We start from the raw sequence: 18,169 nt of genomic DNA on the forward strand, positions 1-18,169 counted from the left end.
CAGTCTGGTACACACGCCTAGATCCCCAGCCAGCCTGTATCTATCCCAAGGTCCCCAGCCAGCTTCTACCTATCCTTAGCTTCCCAGCCAGCCTGGTAACCATCTGTAGTGCCCCAGCTAGCCTAGTACCCATCCCTAGCTCCCCAGCCAGCTTAGTACCCATCTCCAGTTTATTCTTTAGCTTAGTGGCCTTTAAAGAGACTCTGTAACAAAATGTTCAGCCTTATTTCTTCTATCCTATAAGTTCCTACACCTGTTCTAATGCGATCTGGCTTGCTGTAGCCTTTTCTAGTTGCTTTTCTAGTCTCTGTAAAAAATCTAATCTTCTTTCCTTTGTCAAGCCTTGTTGAGGCAAAGAGTAATGCACTGCTCTGCTGTGATAGGGAGAAGTTATACACACCTCCTCCATGCCCACTGCAGGCTCTGTGTGTTTGCTGTGTGTATGAGTCAGACAAGGTCTCTGCTCACAGCCAGCATCTGCAGTCTCAGGAGCTGTGAACAGCTGTGAGTGCCGAAAGATCAGTTCAGAGCTCAGAAAAGCAGCTAAGGCAACAAGTGGTGTAACATTCCAGCAATCAAATCACGTTTGAAAGGAGCCTCTGCAAACAGGTACCTGCTCTGATGATGTATTTCCTGTTTGGCGGCCATCTTCATTGTTTACAAAACCAATGAATAAAACTGTGATTTTATCACCATGAAAGCAGCGGAGAGCAGCAAAAATGTCACAGAGGGGGCTAGGAGAAGACAAAAAAACAGGCTGGTACGTTTATTTATGTAAGATTTTCACAGTACAGATTCTCTTTAACAAACGTAATTGTTTTTAAACAATAATAAGGTGTACTGCATTAGAAGTGGACAAGCCCATGAGCATGGTGGTATGGTAGATGGCCTACATTTATGGCTCTAGGCCCCGCATGCGACACTCGCACCAGGCCTCAAGTACTCTAGGGCTGCTTCTGTAAGGAACAATAATCTTCCTCTAAAACCCATCCCATGTATATATATATATAGAGAGAGAGAGAGAGAGATCCTAATTTTATAAAGACATGGTCATATCTGCCATTAGTGGACTATGCAGTTGTGCCTTTACTTTTGATCCTGGAGTGCTGCTTTTCAAGTAACACAATAAAACAAAAGTTCTGTACTGCCCACTGGTGGTATGTGCTAGTAATACACCTCAACATACACTGTACATCACCATATTCATCATGTTACCTAGTGCTGTGTGTCTTATCTTATAATGTAATTCAGGGGGAGGATGGGGTAGCTGCAGAGCAGGATCATGCACTCAGCAACCTAGGCAGCGGCATGGGGCCTTGGGGGCATCAAGGTGCCCACCTGCCACGTTTTCTGACCTCTAACCACTTCAGCTTACCAAAAGGACCACAATAGGGTGCCAAATCTACAACCTTGCCTAGGGCCCCATTACCTCTTAATCCAACGCTGGATAGCTGGTACCGATGTGTCTTATCTTATAATGTAATGGAGGGGGTGGGGGATCGAGTGATGAAACGGGTGCGGAGGGGTGGAAAAATGAAATTGGGAAAACACAAAAATATTGAGCAGGATGTAGTTTGTACCGGGGGAGTTTGTACCGGGGGCAGAGAGGTCTGGGGGGCACCAAAATCAAGTTTCTCTCAGGACATTGTGAAACCTAAGGCCAGCCCTGCTTCCAACAAGCAGGGACATCTGTGGGTTAATCATCTCTCCTATTGCTTATTACTACACAACTACACAAGTTATGCTTAACTACTAGCCAACCGCATCACTCCGATGGCCGTGACCGTGGCGGCAGCCCCAGAACCAGGCGTAAAGTCCTGGGGTGAGATTTGCAGGAAATTCGCTCCGTCATCAGTCTCCCAGCGGCGCTAGGAGACTGTTAGACGGCGAAACCGCCATCTATTTAGTCTGTACAGCGCTGCGATCTACGGCAGCAATGTACTGGGGACAGCCGTGTGACACAGTTGTCCCCCTAAGACGCAGGAGAGCAATCAGCTCTCATTGGCTGAAGCCTATGACAGCCGATCGCTGTAATAGGCTGGCGACGGGAGGGTGGGAGGAAGGGTTATTAAATAAATAAAAAAATATGTTTATTTATTTAAAAATAAATAGAATATTTATTAAAAAAAAAACATCCTGGGAGCAATTATGGCCCACCAACAGAGCATTCTGAAAAGGGGGGGCCTCACTTGTGTGCATAGTTGTATGGCCCTGCAGCGAGGCCTTAAAGCTGTAGTGGCCTATTTTGTAAAAAATGGCCTGAACACTAGGGGGGTTTAAGCCCATGGTCCTTAAGTGGTTAAAGCAAACTCCCAATTTTCATTAAACTATTTATGACTAGTCAAAGCAGATAAGAAAAAGTTTTGTCTGTATTGCCATAGTGATATTAAATATCGGTATTTCTAACAGTCTGAGCAGGATATTATACATGTCAGTTCATGAACCATGACATCTCAAAGATTACCATGTCCAAGAACAAAGTCCGATAAAGGTACAGTATATAAACATTAATTTGGGTAATGCTGCGTAAGGATGATGAAACATTGCAGGGTCTGAGTTGTTGAGAAAGAGTTAAATGTTAGGCAGGACAGGAAAAGACAGGACAGAGTTAAATTTTAGGCAGGACATTCTGTAATTTTCCACTCCGCTATGCAGACAATTCCAACAAACCAACAGAAAAATGACAAATCTGCAAAGGAAACAGGGACCCTTCTTACAAGCAGATGAATGTCCACATTTATAGCAGGCTGCTGTGTAGGGTAGAGCTCAAATTAACTGTGAGTGCACCATCTGGTGCTGAATGCTGCTACTGATAAACGCAGGGTAGAAATGTCAAGTCTTTTAGATCATTTTCTGCTAAATAATTGCTGATATTTACAGCTACAAAGCATATGTTAACTGACCACTACTGGCTTTAAAGAGGGTTTCTAGTTACTGTAGTATAGTAATTCTTTCTTGAACTTTAAATATAACCTATAAGGCTTGCTTCACATCATGTCAGTGTAGCATCATATCCATATAGCAAAGATTGTTGCATAACTCCGGTGGTCTGTGGCACCGAGCAGTTGAAAAGGGCACAGGCGGCCTCCTGTTTAAAAGGGTGTCCTCTATAATAGCAGGCAAAGGGGCTGCCTGCGATTCAAACTGCTGCTACAAACAGCATTCACCCTTCTGAACAGGATGCGTTTTAAAGGGGGGGGGGGGTAAGGTTAGGTGCAGGAGGTTAAGTTAATTTGGGGTTTAAGGGTTAGGCACTACGAGGGGAGGGGGATTAAGTGTTAAGCACCACCAGGAGAGGGTTATGTGTAAAAGAAACCTTGAGAATCCCCATAAGGAAAAGAACTAGCACAGGGGTGAGCAAACTTTTTGGCTCATGGACAATAAAGCAATCTTAAAGAGAGTCTGAAGCGAGAATAAATCTCGCTTCAGACCTCATAGATAGCAGGGGCACGTGTGCCCCTGCTAAAACGCCGCTATCCCGCGGCTTAACGGGGGTCCCTGACCCCCCCAATCGGCTCCGTACAGCGGGGGAGTGCTTCCTGGTTGGGGCAGGGCTAACCGCCGCAGCCCTGCCCCACGCGCGTCTGTCAGCGCGTATCTCCGCCTCTCCCCTGCCCCTCTCAGTCTTCCTTCACTGAGAGGGGCGGGGGAGAGGCGGCGATGCGCCGCTGACAGACGCGACTGGAGGCAGGGCTGCAGCCGTTAGCCCTGCCTCCAGAAAGCCATAAATCACGACCAAATCTGCGACCAAGTGTTGCAGTGGTCGCTTTGGGGGTGAAGGGACCCCCGTTAAGCCGCGCCATAGCGGCGGTTTAGCAGGGGCACACATGCCCTTGCTAACTATGAGCTCTGAAGCGAGATTTATTCTCGCTTCAGAGTCTCTTTAAATTTGACTAAAGAGCCAGTGTAGGTAGTCGATGATTCTGACCCTGTATATCAATGTAAGCAACTCCCATTGGCTTACATTGATAAACACGGTCAGGAGCCAATGAAAGCGGCTCCTGACCAGCTTACAGAAACTCTACCATCATAGAGACGGCAGAGTGGGTGGCTAAGGTTCACAGCGTGTGGCGTGGATGGTGGTTGCGGCCAGGCATGCTCAGATGTACCAAAATTCGGTTCGGGTAGATTCGAATTCGGGTCCGCATGACATTCGAATTCGCCTTCGACCACGAAATTCGGTTCGGATTCATATTCGGTTCGGGGTTACGCCTCAAAATTCGGTAAAAATTCATGTTCGAATTCAGGTTTTTTTTGTGTTTTTTTGTTAAAGGGAAATCACATTGAAATAGGTGTACTTAAAAAAAGCAGCAGGCAATGCATTGTGTGGACCCTGGCGGTGGGACCACTGACAGCAGGAGGATAAATACAGCAGCAGGAGGATAAGTACAGCAGCAGCAGGAGGAGGAGTGACGTGTGGCACTGGCAGCAGGCAATGTATTGTGTTGACCCTGGCGGTGTGACCACTGACAGCAGCAGGATAAATACAACAGCAGCAGCAGGAGGAGAAGTAAGTGACGTGTGGCACTGGCAGCAGGCAGTGTATTGTGTGGACCCTGGTGGTGGGACCACTGACAGCAGCAGGATAAATACAACAGCAGGAGGAGGAGTGACGTGTGGCACTGGCAGCAGGCAATGCATAGTGTGAACCCTGGTGGTGGGACCACTGACAGCAGCAGGATAAATACAACAGCAGGAGGAGGAGGAGTGACGTGTGGCACTGGCAGCAGGCAATGCATAGTGTGGACCCTGGTGGTGGGACCACTGATAGCAGCAGGATAAATACAACAGCAGCAGGAGGAGGAGGAGGAGTGACGTGTGGCACTGGCAGCAGGCAATGCATAGTGTGGACCCTGGTGGTGGGACCACTGATAGCAGCAGGATAAATACAACAGCAGGAGGAGGAGTGAGTGACGTGTGGCACTGGCAGCAGGCAGTGTATTGTGTGGACCCTGGCGGTGGGACCACTGACAGCAGGAGGATAAATACAACAGCAGCAGCAGGAGGAGTGACGTGTGGCACTGGCAGCAGGCAATGCATAGTGTGGACCCTAGCAGTGGGACCACTGACAGCAGCAGAATAAATACAACAGCAGGAGGAGGAGGAGGAGGAGTGACGTGTGGCACTGGCAGCAGGCAATGCATAGTGTGGACCCTGGTGGTGGGACCACTGATAGCAGCAGGATAAATACAACAGCAGGAGGAGGAGTGAGTGACGTGTGGCACTTGCAGCAGGCAGTGTATTGTGTGGACCCTGGCGGTGGGACCACTGACAGCAGGAGGATAAATACAACAGCAGCAGCAGGAGGAGGAGTGACGTGTGGCACTGGCAGCAGGCAGTGTATTGTGTGGACCCTGGCGGTGGGACCACTGACAGCAGGAGGATAAATACAACAGCAGCAGGAGGAGGAGTGACGTGTGGCACTGGCAGCAGGCAATGCATAGTGTGAACCCTGGTGGTGGGACCACTGACAGCAGCAGGATAAATACAACAGCAGCAGCAGGAGGAGGAGTGAGTGACATGTGGCACTGGCAGCAGGCAATGTATTGTGTGGATCCTGGCGGTAGGACCACTGACAGCAGGAGGATAAATACAACAGCAGGCGGAGGAGTGACGTGTGGCACTGGCAGCAGGCAATGCATAGTGTGGACCCTGGCGGTGGGACCACTGACAGCAGGAGAATAAATAAAGCAGCAGGATGATAAGTACAGCAGCAGCAGGAGGAGGAGTGACGTGTGGCACTGGCAGCAGGCAATGTATTGTGTTGACCCTGGCGGTGTGACCACTGACAGCAGCAGGATAAATACAGCAGCAGTAGGAGGAGTGACGTGTGGCACTGGCAGCAGGCAATGCATAGTGTGGACCCTGGCGGTGGGACCACTGACAGCAGCAGGATAAATACAACAGCAGCAGCAGGAGGAGAAGTGAGTGACGTGTGGCACTGGCAGCAGGCAGTGTATTGTGTGGACCCTGGTGGTGGGACCACTGACAGCAGCAGGATAAATACAACAGCAGCAGCAGGAGGAGGAGGAGGAGTGACGTGTGGCACTGGCAGCAGGCAATGCATAGTGTGAACCCTGGTGGTGGGACCACTGACAGCAGCAGGATAAATACAACAGCAGCAGCAGGAGGAGGAGTGAGTGACGTGTGGCACTGGCAGCAGGCAGTGTATTGTGTGGACCCTGGCGGTGGGACCACTGACAGCAGGAGGATAAATACAACAGCAGCAGCAGGAGGAGGAGTGACGTGTGGCACTGGCAGCAGGCAATGTATTGTGTGGATCCTGGCGGTGGGACCACTGACAGCAGGAGGATAAATACAACAGCAGGCGGAGGAGGAGGAGTGACGTGTGGCACTGGCAGCAGGCAATGCATAGTGTGGACCCTAGCGGTGGGACCACTGACAGCAACAGGATAAATACAACAGCAGCAGCAGGAGGAGGAGTGAGTGACGTGTGGCACTGGCAGCAGGCAGTGTATTGTGTGGACCCTGGCGGTGGGACCACTGACAGCAGGAGGATAAATACAACAGCAGCAGGAGGAGGAGTGACGTGTGGCACTGGCAGCAGGCAATGCATAGTGTGGACCCTGGCGGTGGGAACACTGACAGCAGCAGGATGAAAATGAGCGCGGTGTAATATGTTGCCGCTTTATAAATACAATAAATACATGAATCAATTCATAAAGTCATAAATAAATCAATGCAGCAAGCCAGCAGCAGCAGGAGGAGTCAGGTAGAAATACAATAAATACATAAATAAATTCATAGGTAAATCAATGCAGCAGGCCAGCAGCAGCAGGAGGAGTCAGGTAGAAATACAATAAATACATAAATAAATTCAATGGTAAATCAATGCAGCAGGCCAGCAGCTGCGGGAGAAGTCAGGTAGAAATACACTAAATACATAAATAAATTCATAGGTAAATCAATGCAGCAGGCCAGCAGCAGCAGGAGTCAGGTAGAAATACAATAAATACATAGATAAATTCATAGGTAAATCAATGCAGCAGGCCAGCAGCAGCAGGAGGAGTCAGGTAGAAATACAATAAATACATAACGGAAAATTGTATACTCACCTAACGGTAATTTTCCTTTCCTTTCAAGGTCCATGTCAGCATACTACGGGGTTAATCCCGCCCCTTAACCCCACCAGGACTTGTTAGTATAAATTCTAGACCCTCCCCACTCAAGGTGCTTTTTTTGCTAGTCCCGATAATAGACTGTACTACCGGGTGGGTGCTCCGTATGCTGACATGGACCTTGAAAGGAAAGGAAAATTACCGTTAGGTGAGTATACAATTTTCCGTTTTCCTTCCATGTCCATGTCAGCATACTACGGGGATTTAACTATATACTGCACAAAGGGAGGGACAACTATTGCTTTTACCAATGTACATTTATTGGCGATACACACAAGAAACAAAAAACAAGTTACAATTGTGAGTACGATTAGAGAGTGTTTATCTTAACGGCAGATAACACCTCCTACCCAAAGTTGACTGTGGACAATGCTCCTGGATCCACCTTATAATGATTGACAAAAGTATTGAGTGAGGACCAGTTCGCGGCCCAACATATAACTTCTGGTGACACTTTGACTAAAGCTGCCCATGAGGATGAGACTGATCTTGTGGAATGCGCTGTTATCTCTTCTGGTGGAGTACTGCCCATCACTCTGTACGCCATCTTAATAGCCTTCACCAACCAAGTTGCCAACGTCTTAGATGTGGCTGCTTCTCCCTTCCTGTAACCTTCAGGAATGACGAATAACCTCCTTGTCTTACGAAAATCTTTCGTTAGGTCAATATACGTTTTCAATATCTCTGGTACACTTAAGGAATTGGCTACTTCCAGTGAGGAATCATGGAACGTTGGTTAACTCCACTCTTGATTAAAATGATATGTCCTTGCAACTTTTGGCACAAACTGGTCTATAGGCCTTAAAGCTACTCTGTCAGGAAAAAACTGTGTGTGCGGAGGGTCACAACTAAGCGCCTGTAGCTCTGAGATTCTCCTCGCTGACGTAATTGCTGTCAGAAAGACGGCCTTTAAAGTGAGGTTAGTCATGGTGCATGTTTCGACTGGCAGAAATGGTTGTTTAGATATACCCTTGAGAACTAGAGGTAAATCCCACTGGGGGTACCAACTCTTCCTTGGAGGTTTAATTTTAGCGACTGCCTGGACAAACTGGATTACCAGTAGTTCTATTGCCCACCTTCTGTGGGTAAGTGCCGATAATGCTGATATCTGTGTCTTGATTGTACTGAGGCTCAAGCCAAGCTTAACACCTCTCTGCAGAAAGTCCAAGATCGTCGTAACTTGCACTGCCTCTAACTGTATCTTTTCTTCGCTCAGAAAATCAATGAACCTTTTCCATGTTCGGTTGTACGACATATTTGTTGTATTCTTCCTTGCCTTGAGTAATGTGTCAATGACATCCTTGGAACATCCTAAACTTTGCAGCCTGTCCCTCTCAGCTTCCATGCCGTTAGGTTTAGAAGTTCCGGGTGCGGGTGTAGCACCCCATTCTGTGAGAGTAGATCTGGAGGACAAGGTAGAGTCATGGGAGCCTCCATGGCTAGCTTCTGTAATAGCGGAAACCATGGTCTGCGCGGCCAGTATGGTAGGATTATCACAACTGTTGTTCTCTCCTGTTGTATTTTTTTCAGCACTCTGTAAATCATTGGAGTCGGTGGATAAATATATGCTAGGCTGAAATTCCATTGGATCAATAGGGCATCCCAGCCCGCCGCTTGCCGGTACTTGTATCTCGGAAAAAATTGATGGCACTTCGTATTGACAGGTGCCGCCATGAGGTCTATCTGCGGCTCTCGCCATTTCTCGCAAACCATCCTGTATATCTCCATGCTGAGACTCCACTCGCTGTGGTCTAGCCATTGTCTGCTGAGAGAGTCTGCTATACAATTCCTCACTCCCGGAATGTGAGTTGCGTGAAGGTTGAGAAGGTTGTGTTGTGCCCACGACATGATTGGTTCCACCTCCCTCAACAAGGCTCGGCTCCGAGTACCCCCTTGATTTCTTAAATAAGCTACTGCTGTAGTATTGTCTATCTTTAGTAACACTTCTTTGTTCTCGATTAGGGGGGCAAAGTGTAGTAGTGCTTTTAACACAGCTCTTACTTCTAATATATTTGCTGGAGTGTCCACTGGGTTTGCATCCCACCTGCCTTGAGCATAATTGTGGTCTAGGTGAGCACCCCAACCCCAATGACTCGCGTCTGTCGTTATTACGATGGGCTCTGTCGATATCAGCCTGTGATGATTTAGAAGATTCACGTCTTCTTCCAACCATGCCAGCTCTCTCTTCATCTTGGGAAGGATAACTATCTGTTGGTTGTAATCCTGATTCTTCCATTGATCCAGAAAGCCCTTCTGATAACTGCGGAAGTTCCATCTTGCCCATCTTACCATTGGTATGGCGGCTGCAAGGGTTCCCAGTATGCTTAGACATTGTCTTGCCGTCAAAGTTGTGTTTTCCTGAACCACTGAGATTCTCTCCTTTATAGTTTCCATCTTGTCTGCCGGTAGCTTGACCGCGTTCTTGTTTGTGTCCACCTCTGCTCCGAGAAACACTATCCTTTGCGTCGGCTCTAACTTGCTCTTTTCCCCTGACCCTGCGCGGTGGCACCACGTACTGGGCGACAGGTGCTGCTGTGCCCGAGGATGGACCTGCTGCTTCCTCGCTCGGGCTTTCCATCAGGCTGACCCAGTGGGCCGTAAAGGACAGATAGCGCTCTGTCCCAAACCGGCTGCTCCACGAATCCATGGTTATGTGGATCCGCGCACTCACAGCGTGATCCAGCGCGTGGCCCACGTTCGCCATGGCAGAGCGGTGCAGTGCTGGGATCGCCCTGCGGGAGAAATAGTGGCGGCTGGGGACTTGCCACTCCGGGATCTCAACCTGCAGCAGCGCTCTGATGTCACTCCCCTCCTGCACAAAGGAATATGGCAGGAGCTGGAAGCACATGGCCCGGGCAAGCAACCCGTTCAGCAACCGGATGTGCCTGTGGGCGGGAGGCAGCACCTTGGTCACACCGGGGAATGCTTCGCTGAGCAGGGTCTGGCGGCATTTGCCTGCATGGGAGGATGAGGAGGCCACTGTGGAGGGAGCTGATGAGGCCACTGTGGAGGGAGCTGATGAGGCCACTGAGGACTGGCTGCCCGGGGGGTGGGGGGGTGGAGTGGAAGTGAGTTGCTGCTGTGCTCCTGCTGCTGCTGGATGGGCAGGAGGGTCGGCTGCTGCTGCTGAAATCTGTGCAGTGGCTGTCTGTCTCTGACCACTGCCTGCCCCACTTTGCATAAGCTTCTCCAACTCATTAAAGTCCTCAAAATGTCTGCTCTGTAAGTGGGTCTGCAGGCACGAGGTACTCAATTTGTGCATATCGCGACCTCTGCTGAGACTGAGATTGCAACTGTTGCAAATTGCACGGGTCGGGTCCACTGGGCACTTGGTGAAGTACCGCCAGACTGGGGACTTCAACCTGCTCTTTAAGCTTGAGGGCTGGGGTTTTTGGGTGCCCTTGGAGGATTGTGCCTTTTTGGTGTTAGTTAGAGGTTTGCTGCGGGTGGTGGACTGAAGCAGCAGGCTGTGGCTCCTGTCTTCCACGCCCTGTGCTGGCCGCCTTGCTGCTGCCACGCCTCTGCGCCAGAGACGCCTCCTCCTCCAGTGACGAGCTGCCTTCAACCAACTGTGCTGGTGGTACTGGTGGCACATAGGAAGGATCTATCAAGTCATTATCATCAACCCCAAACATATCCTGTGAGCCCGCCTCCACCAACTCCTTTACCCCAACATCCCCTGCATCACGCCCCTCCTCCTCAGCGCCAACAGCAGACTTCTGCACCTCCTCCTCCTCCTTGGATGGCCCCATCATCTCCAACTCATACTTCTTCAAAACATCCCTGTACATGGTCACAGTCTCAGGGGAGAAGAGCGTGCTCATTGAGGGCAGGCTGGTCGATGGGGTCACCGTGACCATGGCCTCAAGCGCTGGTGGAGGCCTGCTGCGGACAGGAGTGCTGGTGCTGGTGGCACTGGTCTCGCTGGTGCTGGAGGCCTGGCTGGAAAAGGTGGCTTCCTGCCCCGCCATCATTTCCACCACAGCCTGCACCTGACTCTCACCAATAAGCCGTAGGCGACGACCCGTCTCAAAGATCGGCGCAACACGCTGCTGTTGCGCCTCTGCTCCCTCCTCCCTGTGGTCAGTGGCTGGCGGCGGACCAGTCCCAGACCTGCTGCTGCTGGCAGTGGCTCCTGCAATGGCGCTGCCTCTCCTGGTGTTGCCTCGCCCTCTACCGCTACCTCTGCCAGTCATTGTGCACTATACAAATACAGAAAAAAAATAAGTAGAAGAGGGCGGGAAAGGGTGTAAACTTTAATAAAGTCTGTGTTGGTGGTGACTTGGTGGTGACTAGTAGTAGTAGTAGTAGGCAGTAGTAGTAGTAGTACGCACGCAGGTAACTAAGAAACACCTAGCGTACTACGCTAAAAGTAAGTCGTGCGGCAAAGTGCTAGCTGCGTGCAGGGAAAAAATTGTGAAAATCGGCCCAGCGGGGCCTGAGAAATCCTCCTACGCAGGTTACCCCGAGCTGAGCTCAGGATAACCGGCAAGGAGGTTAAGGGGGTTGAGACCGCTGATACTTAAGTGGTTAACCCTAGTGATGTTAAAAACTCTTCCTAATGTAATGCTGGGGGGGATTTTTACAAAATCACATTGCTCCAGTGAGAACACACAGGATTACATTAGCAAGAATATTTAAAATCATAAAAGCTTAGAAAATCACTTGCAGTGTTAACCAGTCCTCAGCAGTGTCAATGGAGTTAGGTGGCTGCCCGATGAGTAACCTCACCTGAATTGGTGGCTAGTATGCCTGTATGATGGTCCTAGCAGTATAGCTTTGTCCCTCTCGCCAGGGCAGCTCTTTAAGGTTCCTGTTGTACTACGCTGGGGGTCCTCACCAAGCTGGTGCCTGCACACAGCTCCTGCACTCTGTGGGTATGCTGTGTCTAGTGAGTGGCATGTGGCGTTAGAGACTGGACAGCGTGCTGTGCTGTTTTTACCCCGGGCTAAAATGCAACTTAGCACTGAACAGGTCACAAGCAGCCAGTAAGAGTAAATGAATTGCTGTGGAGTATGAGTGAAAGTAAGACACGGCTAGGACCGTGTTTGTAAAGTATACATTTTATTTGCAATGGGTTTGCGGGAGAGAAGACTCCCTTTCATCAGGCTGTGTTCCTAGTGAGGGAACATCCCCTTACTTCCTGATCTATTTTTTTCTTATATGTTTGCGGTTAGAACTTTACAAATTACTATAATATAAATATTTTGTTGTAAAAAAAAAGGTACACACCATATGGTAGTCTGTAGAGTGTTCTGTCCTTATACCAGTCGTCGGTAGAAGCAGAGTGTTGTCCACACTGGGAATGTTTCTCCCAACCAAGTATACGTGATCCATAATTGTGAGTGAAGCCTGCACAGCCTCTGGTGTGATACATTCCTCCTTGTGATATCTGTGGTCTGGGCCCATTGTATCTTTCTGCATATGGATGGCATGCACATGGTGACTGTAGCTGTTCTCATGGTCACACTGGTAACAAGTGCAAAATAGGCAACATATTCCCTTGAGGCGTTTCTTCCTTCCCCTTGATTTACACTGGGTGGAAGGTTGTTGGCCTTGAAACGGGTGGAATTGACCTTGTAGAGTTTGGTATATAAGACTCATAGCAGCAGTTTAGTCAGTCCACATATCTGTCCGTCTTCTGCTTTGTGACAGAAACAGAAGCCAGCTGTGATCCCTAATGTGGAAGATACAAAATTTTAGAGTATCATTATTGCAGGAAAAATACCTAGCATTCTTAGATGATGAGTAATCTTACATAATTTGCCCCATGAATTGAAATTTAACAGATCGGATGTAATATATGCTCAACATATGCACACTAGGAAATACATAAAGAACTGAACTGAACACATTTTTTTGTACTAGCAACCAGGCATGGGCTTAAATTTGGATTCAGGTGATCCGGGTAGTTACTATCTGGATTTCACCCAGTAATGCTGTGCGGGGGGGTCAAGCTTACCTATCCGACGTCATCTTCGCTCGTCCCTCGGCGCCTCCCACAATGCGTTCCAATCTGCCGTCACGTGATTACAAACACTTCCTCCTTCAACCCGGAAGGAGGAAGTGTTTGTAGTCACGTGACGGCGGATTGGAACGCATCGTGGGAGGCGCCGAGGGACGAGCGAAGAAGATGTCAGATAGGTAAGCTTGACCCCCCCCCGCCCAGCCCGCACAGCATTACTGGGTGAAATCCGGATAGTAACTATCCGGATCACCGGAATCCGAATTTAAGCCCGTGCTTGCTAGCAACCCCTCCGCATGGTCTGTCTGAACTTTTTTCAAGTTAGTCCTAGTTATCCCTCTTTATGAACAGCCTGGACAAGTGTGAGATACACAATCATGCTGCAACCTTATTTGAAGATAAGTGGGACCAGGCACTTGCAAGGGGGGGGGGGGGCTCTGGGTGCACAAGCACCCCCTCTATAAATTCCCATAAAATGGCCCCTTTGGCTGTAAAAACAAAGCTCTACCTCTGGCTGCGATCAGCTCTGCCCCTTTCAGTGGGAAGCCCCACCCACCCCCACAGGATCTCCTCCCCATCTGGTATCCTTTGGAGCAAAGAGGTGCCATACAGGAATCCTAGAGTAACTATCCCCACAGCTGTGTGGGAGCAGCTAAGATAGTGTCTCTCTGACAGCAGTGACCTCTCCCTCCCCCAGCATCCACAGTGACCTCTCCCTCAACCTTGCACCCACAGGGACTTCTCCCTCCACCTAGGACCCATACTGACCTCTCCCTCCCCAGCATTAGCACTGCAGTGATCCTGCCTCCCCCAGCACCCACACTGACCCTTAGCACCCCCGCCCCCCCCCCCCTCGCCCGCACCTACATTGACTTTTCCCTCCCCCAGCAGCACCCTTCCAGTCCCCAGCAGTATGCTTCCTGTCCCCAGCAGCACCCATACTGACCTCCTCCAGCACCTAAACTGACCTTTCCCTCCTCCAGCACCCCCAATGACTTTCCCTTCCTGCAGCCCCAACACTGACCTCTACTTCTCCCATCATCCACCCCTCCCCCCCCTAGCTGGCACCCAGTACTCACGCTCACATGACCTTAACCACTTTTTCCCCTGCTACAGTATATCTACGTCATGTGTGGCATCCTCCAAGCCACCATGACGTAGATATACTACTATGTGTTTACACAGCTGCTGGCAGCAATCAGAAACTCTCCCATGCGCGCTCCTGTGCTACATTTGTGCAGCACTAATTGGTCCCAAGGAACTAAGGTTCCTTTAGCCAATTAATCCACCCCAAAGAAATTAATGAACACTGCTGTAGCGAATAGCAGTGTTCATTCATAATGCAGTACATGTATGAGTAATTACATGCCGTGCACGATCTCCGGCATTTCCATGCTTGCCCATGCAGACAGACTGATTGGCAGATGGGAAAGGAAGTTCCCAAAACCAATCAGAGTGCTCCCCTTAATGATTGATCACCACTGCATCCAGAAGCAGTGATCGATCATAACAAAGTAAATAAAGTTAATACTGCACGCGATCGGGCGCGCTCCCGTGCGCGTCCCCGTGCGTGGCTGACACAGGCCCCTCTGACGAACGTTCCCAGACAGGAACAACGTGCCCCATGTGTTGTTGATCACTGCTGTACCTATAAGCAGTGATCGATCATGCCTGCCATGCCTCCCTCCACGATCGGGCACGCTCCCGTGCGCGTCCCCGAGCGTGGCTGACACAGACCCCTCTGACGAACGTTCCCAGACGGGAACAACGTGCCCCATGTGTTGTCGATCACTGATGTACCTATAAGCAGTGATCGATCACGCCTGCCATGCCTCACTCCACAATCGGGCGCGCTCCTGTGCGTCCCTGTCATCATTATGATTAGTGACTGGGAACTCTTGTTCCCAGAACTAATCAGAATGCCCCATGTTTGATTGATCACTGCTGCAGTGATCAATCAGTACCTTGCTCTGCCCCCATCACGCTCCTGTCCCCAGGCCATCCGTCCTCATAAAAATATATACATAGTTAATATATAATTGGTTAAATTGGTTACTGGGAACATTGTTCCAGGATCAATCAGAGTACCCCAAATGTGAATGATCACTGTGATGACCAATCACAGTGATTTTTCTTTATGATTAGTACCACCTACTGTCCCAAGTATGAATGATCAGTGTTTTGACCAATCACACTGATCATTCAGTGTAACAGCACCATCTACATTTTCTAATCAGGCTCTGGTTGGTGACTGTTAACAAACCAATCAGATTGCCTCTTTAGAGATCGATTGCTGCTGTAGCCAATGTAGCAAATCTCAAAAGTAACAACAATATTTACAAAGTTTCACATCAATTGCTCAGTTACCTCAGAAGCCTGTCATTCTGTCTTCTGAGGTGACTGATGTGACAGGAGCTGCTGTATTTTCAGAGATCTCAGAGATTTAGGTACATAACAGCTACTATACCCCATACCAATTAACCCCATAATTCCCACATCTAGCTGGTTTATTTCACACTGAGCCCTCTCCTACCACTTCCCACATTCCTTCAGTTTTTGATCTCCATTTGTGACTAGAGCTTAGCTCTAACCCTTTCTCTCCCCCCTCCCCCATTTGTACTTTCCTGCCCATAAAAATGCTGAAGAGGCTCTATACAACAGAGGAGGCACTGGTCATTCTCCAAACCAGCAGTACTAGTGGAGAGGAATCTGGCACTGACTGGCTCCCTGACAATAAGTCGCTAACAGGCAGCGACTCCAGTTTTGAGACCTTAGAGCCACCAGCTAAGAGAATTGCAAGAGGGGTGCAGACTGCGATCACTGTTCCTGCCATCAACAGCGACCGTGACTCTGGGGGTGAAGGGCCATCAAATCTACTAGAAAGGACAGCAGGAAGTTTGGCTGCAACCAGTGGTGATAATGCAGAGGGTCCAGGGGCAGTAAGGCAGACCACACAGCCAAGGGTACCTCAGGGAGAGGAAGTGCCACGTGACAATAGTCACCTGCTGTGGTCTTCTGCAAACGTGGAAGAACCCAGCATTCCCTCATTCACTGCAGCAAGTGGGATATTAGTAGACACCTCAGAAATGACACCAATAGACTATTGTCAACTGTTTTTAACACAATCCTTCTTACAAGATATTGTTGAGCAGACTAATATCTATGCTCAACAATTTTCTGAAGCCAACCCCTCTGCCTACTTCACATCAAGATGGAAACCAACTACAGTACCCGAGCTAAAAGCTTTTCTCGGCATGGGCGTCCGCACATATGGCAAATTCGGGCGTCTGCCTGACCCTGGCCGCCCACCCCCTGGCCGCGTGCCAGTGCGGCCAGCAGGAGGGAAGCAGCGCAGAGAAGAGGGAGAGCTATGGGCACAGTGGGGAAGGGCGGACGTCTCCCCCCCCCCCTTCCCTCACCTTAGGGGGCTCTCCCTCCCTCGCTCTCCCCTCCGGAACGAAGTGTTGTGCAGCGGCTGGGCAGTGGGCGGAACTCACCTCTGTCTCGCTCCAAGCGCCGGAAGTTCTGGTGCCACTGGTCTGGACCAGACCAAACTAGCGGCAAATCCATCCGGCGCCTGAACGAGACGGAGGTAAGTTCCGCCGGCTGCCCAGCCGCTGGACAACACTTCGTTCTGGAGAAGAGAGCGAGGGAGGGAGAGCCCCCTAAGGTGAGGGAAGGAGGGGTGAGATGTCCGCCCTTCCCCACTGTGCCCATAGCTCTGCCTCTTCTCTGCGCTGCTCCCCTCCTGCTAGGGGCACACCTGGCTACTTATTCTGGGGACATATACCCCTCTCCTGCCTACATATACTGGGCACATATAAGCCTGGCTACATATACTGGGCACATATACCCCTGGCTACATATACTGGGCACATATACCTCTGGCTACATATACTGGGCACATATACCTCTGGCTTCATATACTGGGCACATATACCCCTGGCTACATATACTGGGCACATATACCGCTGCCTACATATACTGGGCACATATACCCCTGCCTACATATACTGGGCACATATACCCCTGGCTACATATACTGGGCACATATACCCCTGGCTACATATACTGGGCACATATACCCCTGGCTACATATACTAGGCACATATACCCCTGGCTACATATACTGGGCACATATACCCCTGGCTACATATACTAGGCACATATACCCCCGGCTACATATACTGGGCACATATACCCCTGCCTACATATACTGGGCACATATACCCCTGACTACATATACTGGGCACATGTATACCTGCCTACATATACTGGGGTCATCTATACCCCTGGCTACATAACCTGGGGACATATACCCCTGGCTACATATACTGGGGACATATACCCCTGACTACATATACTGGGCACATATACCCCCGACTACATATACTGGGCACATATACCCCCGCCTACATATACTGGGCACATATACCCTGGACTACATATACTGGGCACATGTACACCTGCAAACATATACTGAGCACATATAACCCTGACTACATATACTGGGCACATATACCCCTGGCTACATATACTGGGCACATATACCCCTGGCTACATATACTGAGCACATATACCCCTGGCTACATATACTGGGCACATATACCTCTGGCTTCATATACTGGGCACATATACCCCTGGCTACATATACTGGGCACATATACCGCTGCCTACATATACTGGGCACATATACCCCTGCCTACATATACTGGGCACATATACCCCTGGCTACATATACTGGGCACATATACCCCTGGCTACATATACTGGGCACATATACCCCTGGCTACATATACTAGGCACATATACCCCTGGCTACATATACTGGGCACATATACCCCTGGCTACATATACTAGGCACATATACCCCCGGCTACATATACTGGGCACATATACCCCTGCCTACATATACTGGGCACATATACCCCTGACTACATATACTGGGCACATGTATACCTGCCTACATATACTGGGGTCATCTATACCCCTGGCTACATAACCTGGGGACATATACCCCTGGCTACATATACTGGGGACATATACCCCTGACTACATATACTGG

At 49.6% G+C, this 18,169-nt stretch overlaps 1 protein-coding gene across 1 annotated transcript in view; it reads right to left on the bottom strand.

Annotated features, from left to right (window-relative positions):
• STARD8 (StAR related lipid transfer domain containing 8) overlaps positions 1–12,715 on the bottom strand; it is a 346,992-nt gene extending 334,277 nt beyond the window's left edge. Inside the window, exon 1 of the mRNA XM_068247659.1 lies at positions 12,372–12,715. Within this exon, the coding sequence (XP_068103760.1) occupies positions 12,372–12,563 (192 nt within the window). The 5' untranslated portion in view covers positions 12,564–12,715. The remainder of the gene's footprint in view (positions 1–12,371) is intronic.
• Between the last annotated feature and the right edge of the window lie 5,454 nt (positions 12,716–18,169).

Source organism: Hyperolius riggenbachi, chromosome 8 (genome assembly GCF_040937935.1).
Source record: "Hyperolius riggenbachi isolate aHypRig1 chromosome 8, aHypRig1.pri, whole genome shotgun sequence".
In the NCBI taxonomy this organism is placed as follows: domain Eukaryota; kingdom Metazoa; phylum Chordata; class Amphibia; order Anura; family Hyperoliidae; genus Hyperolius; species Hyperolius riggenbachi.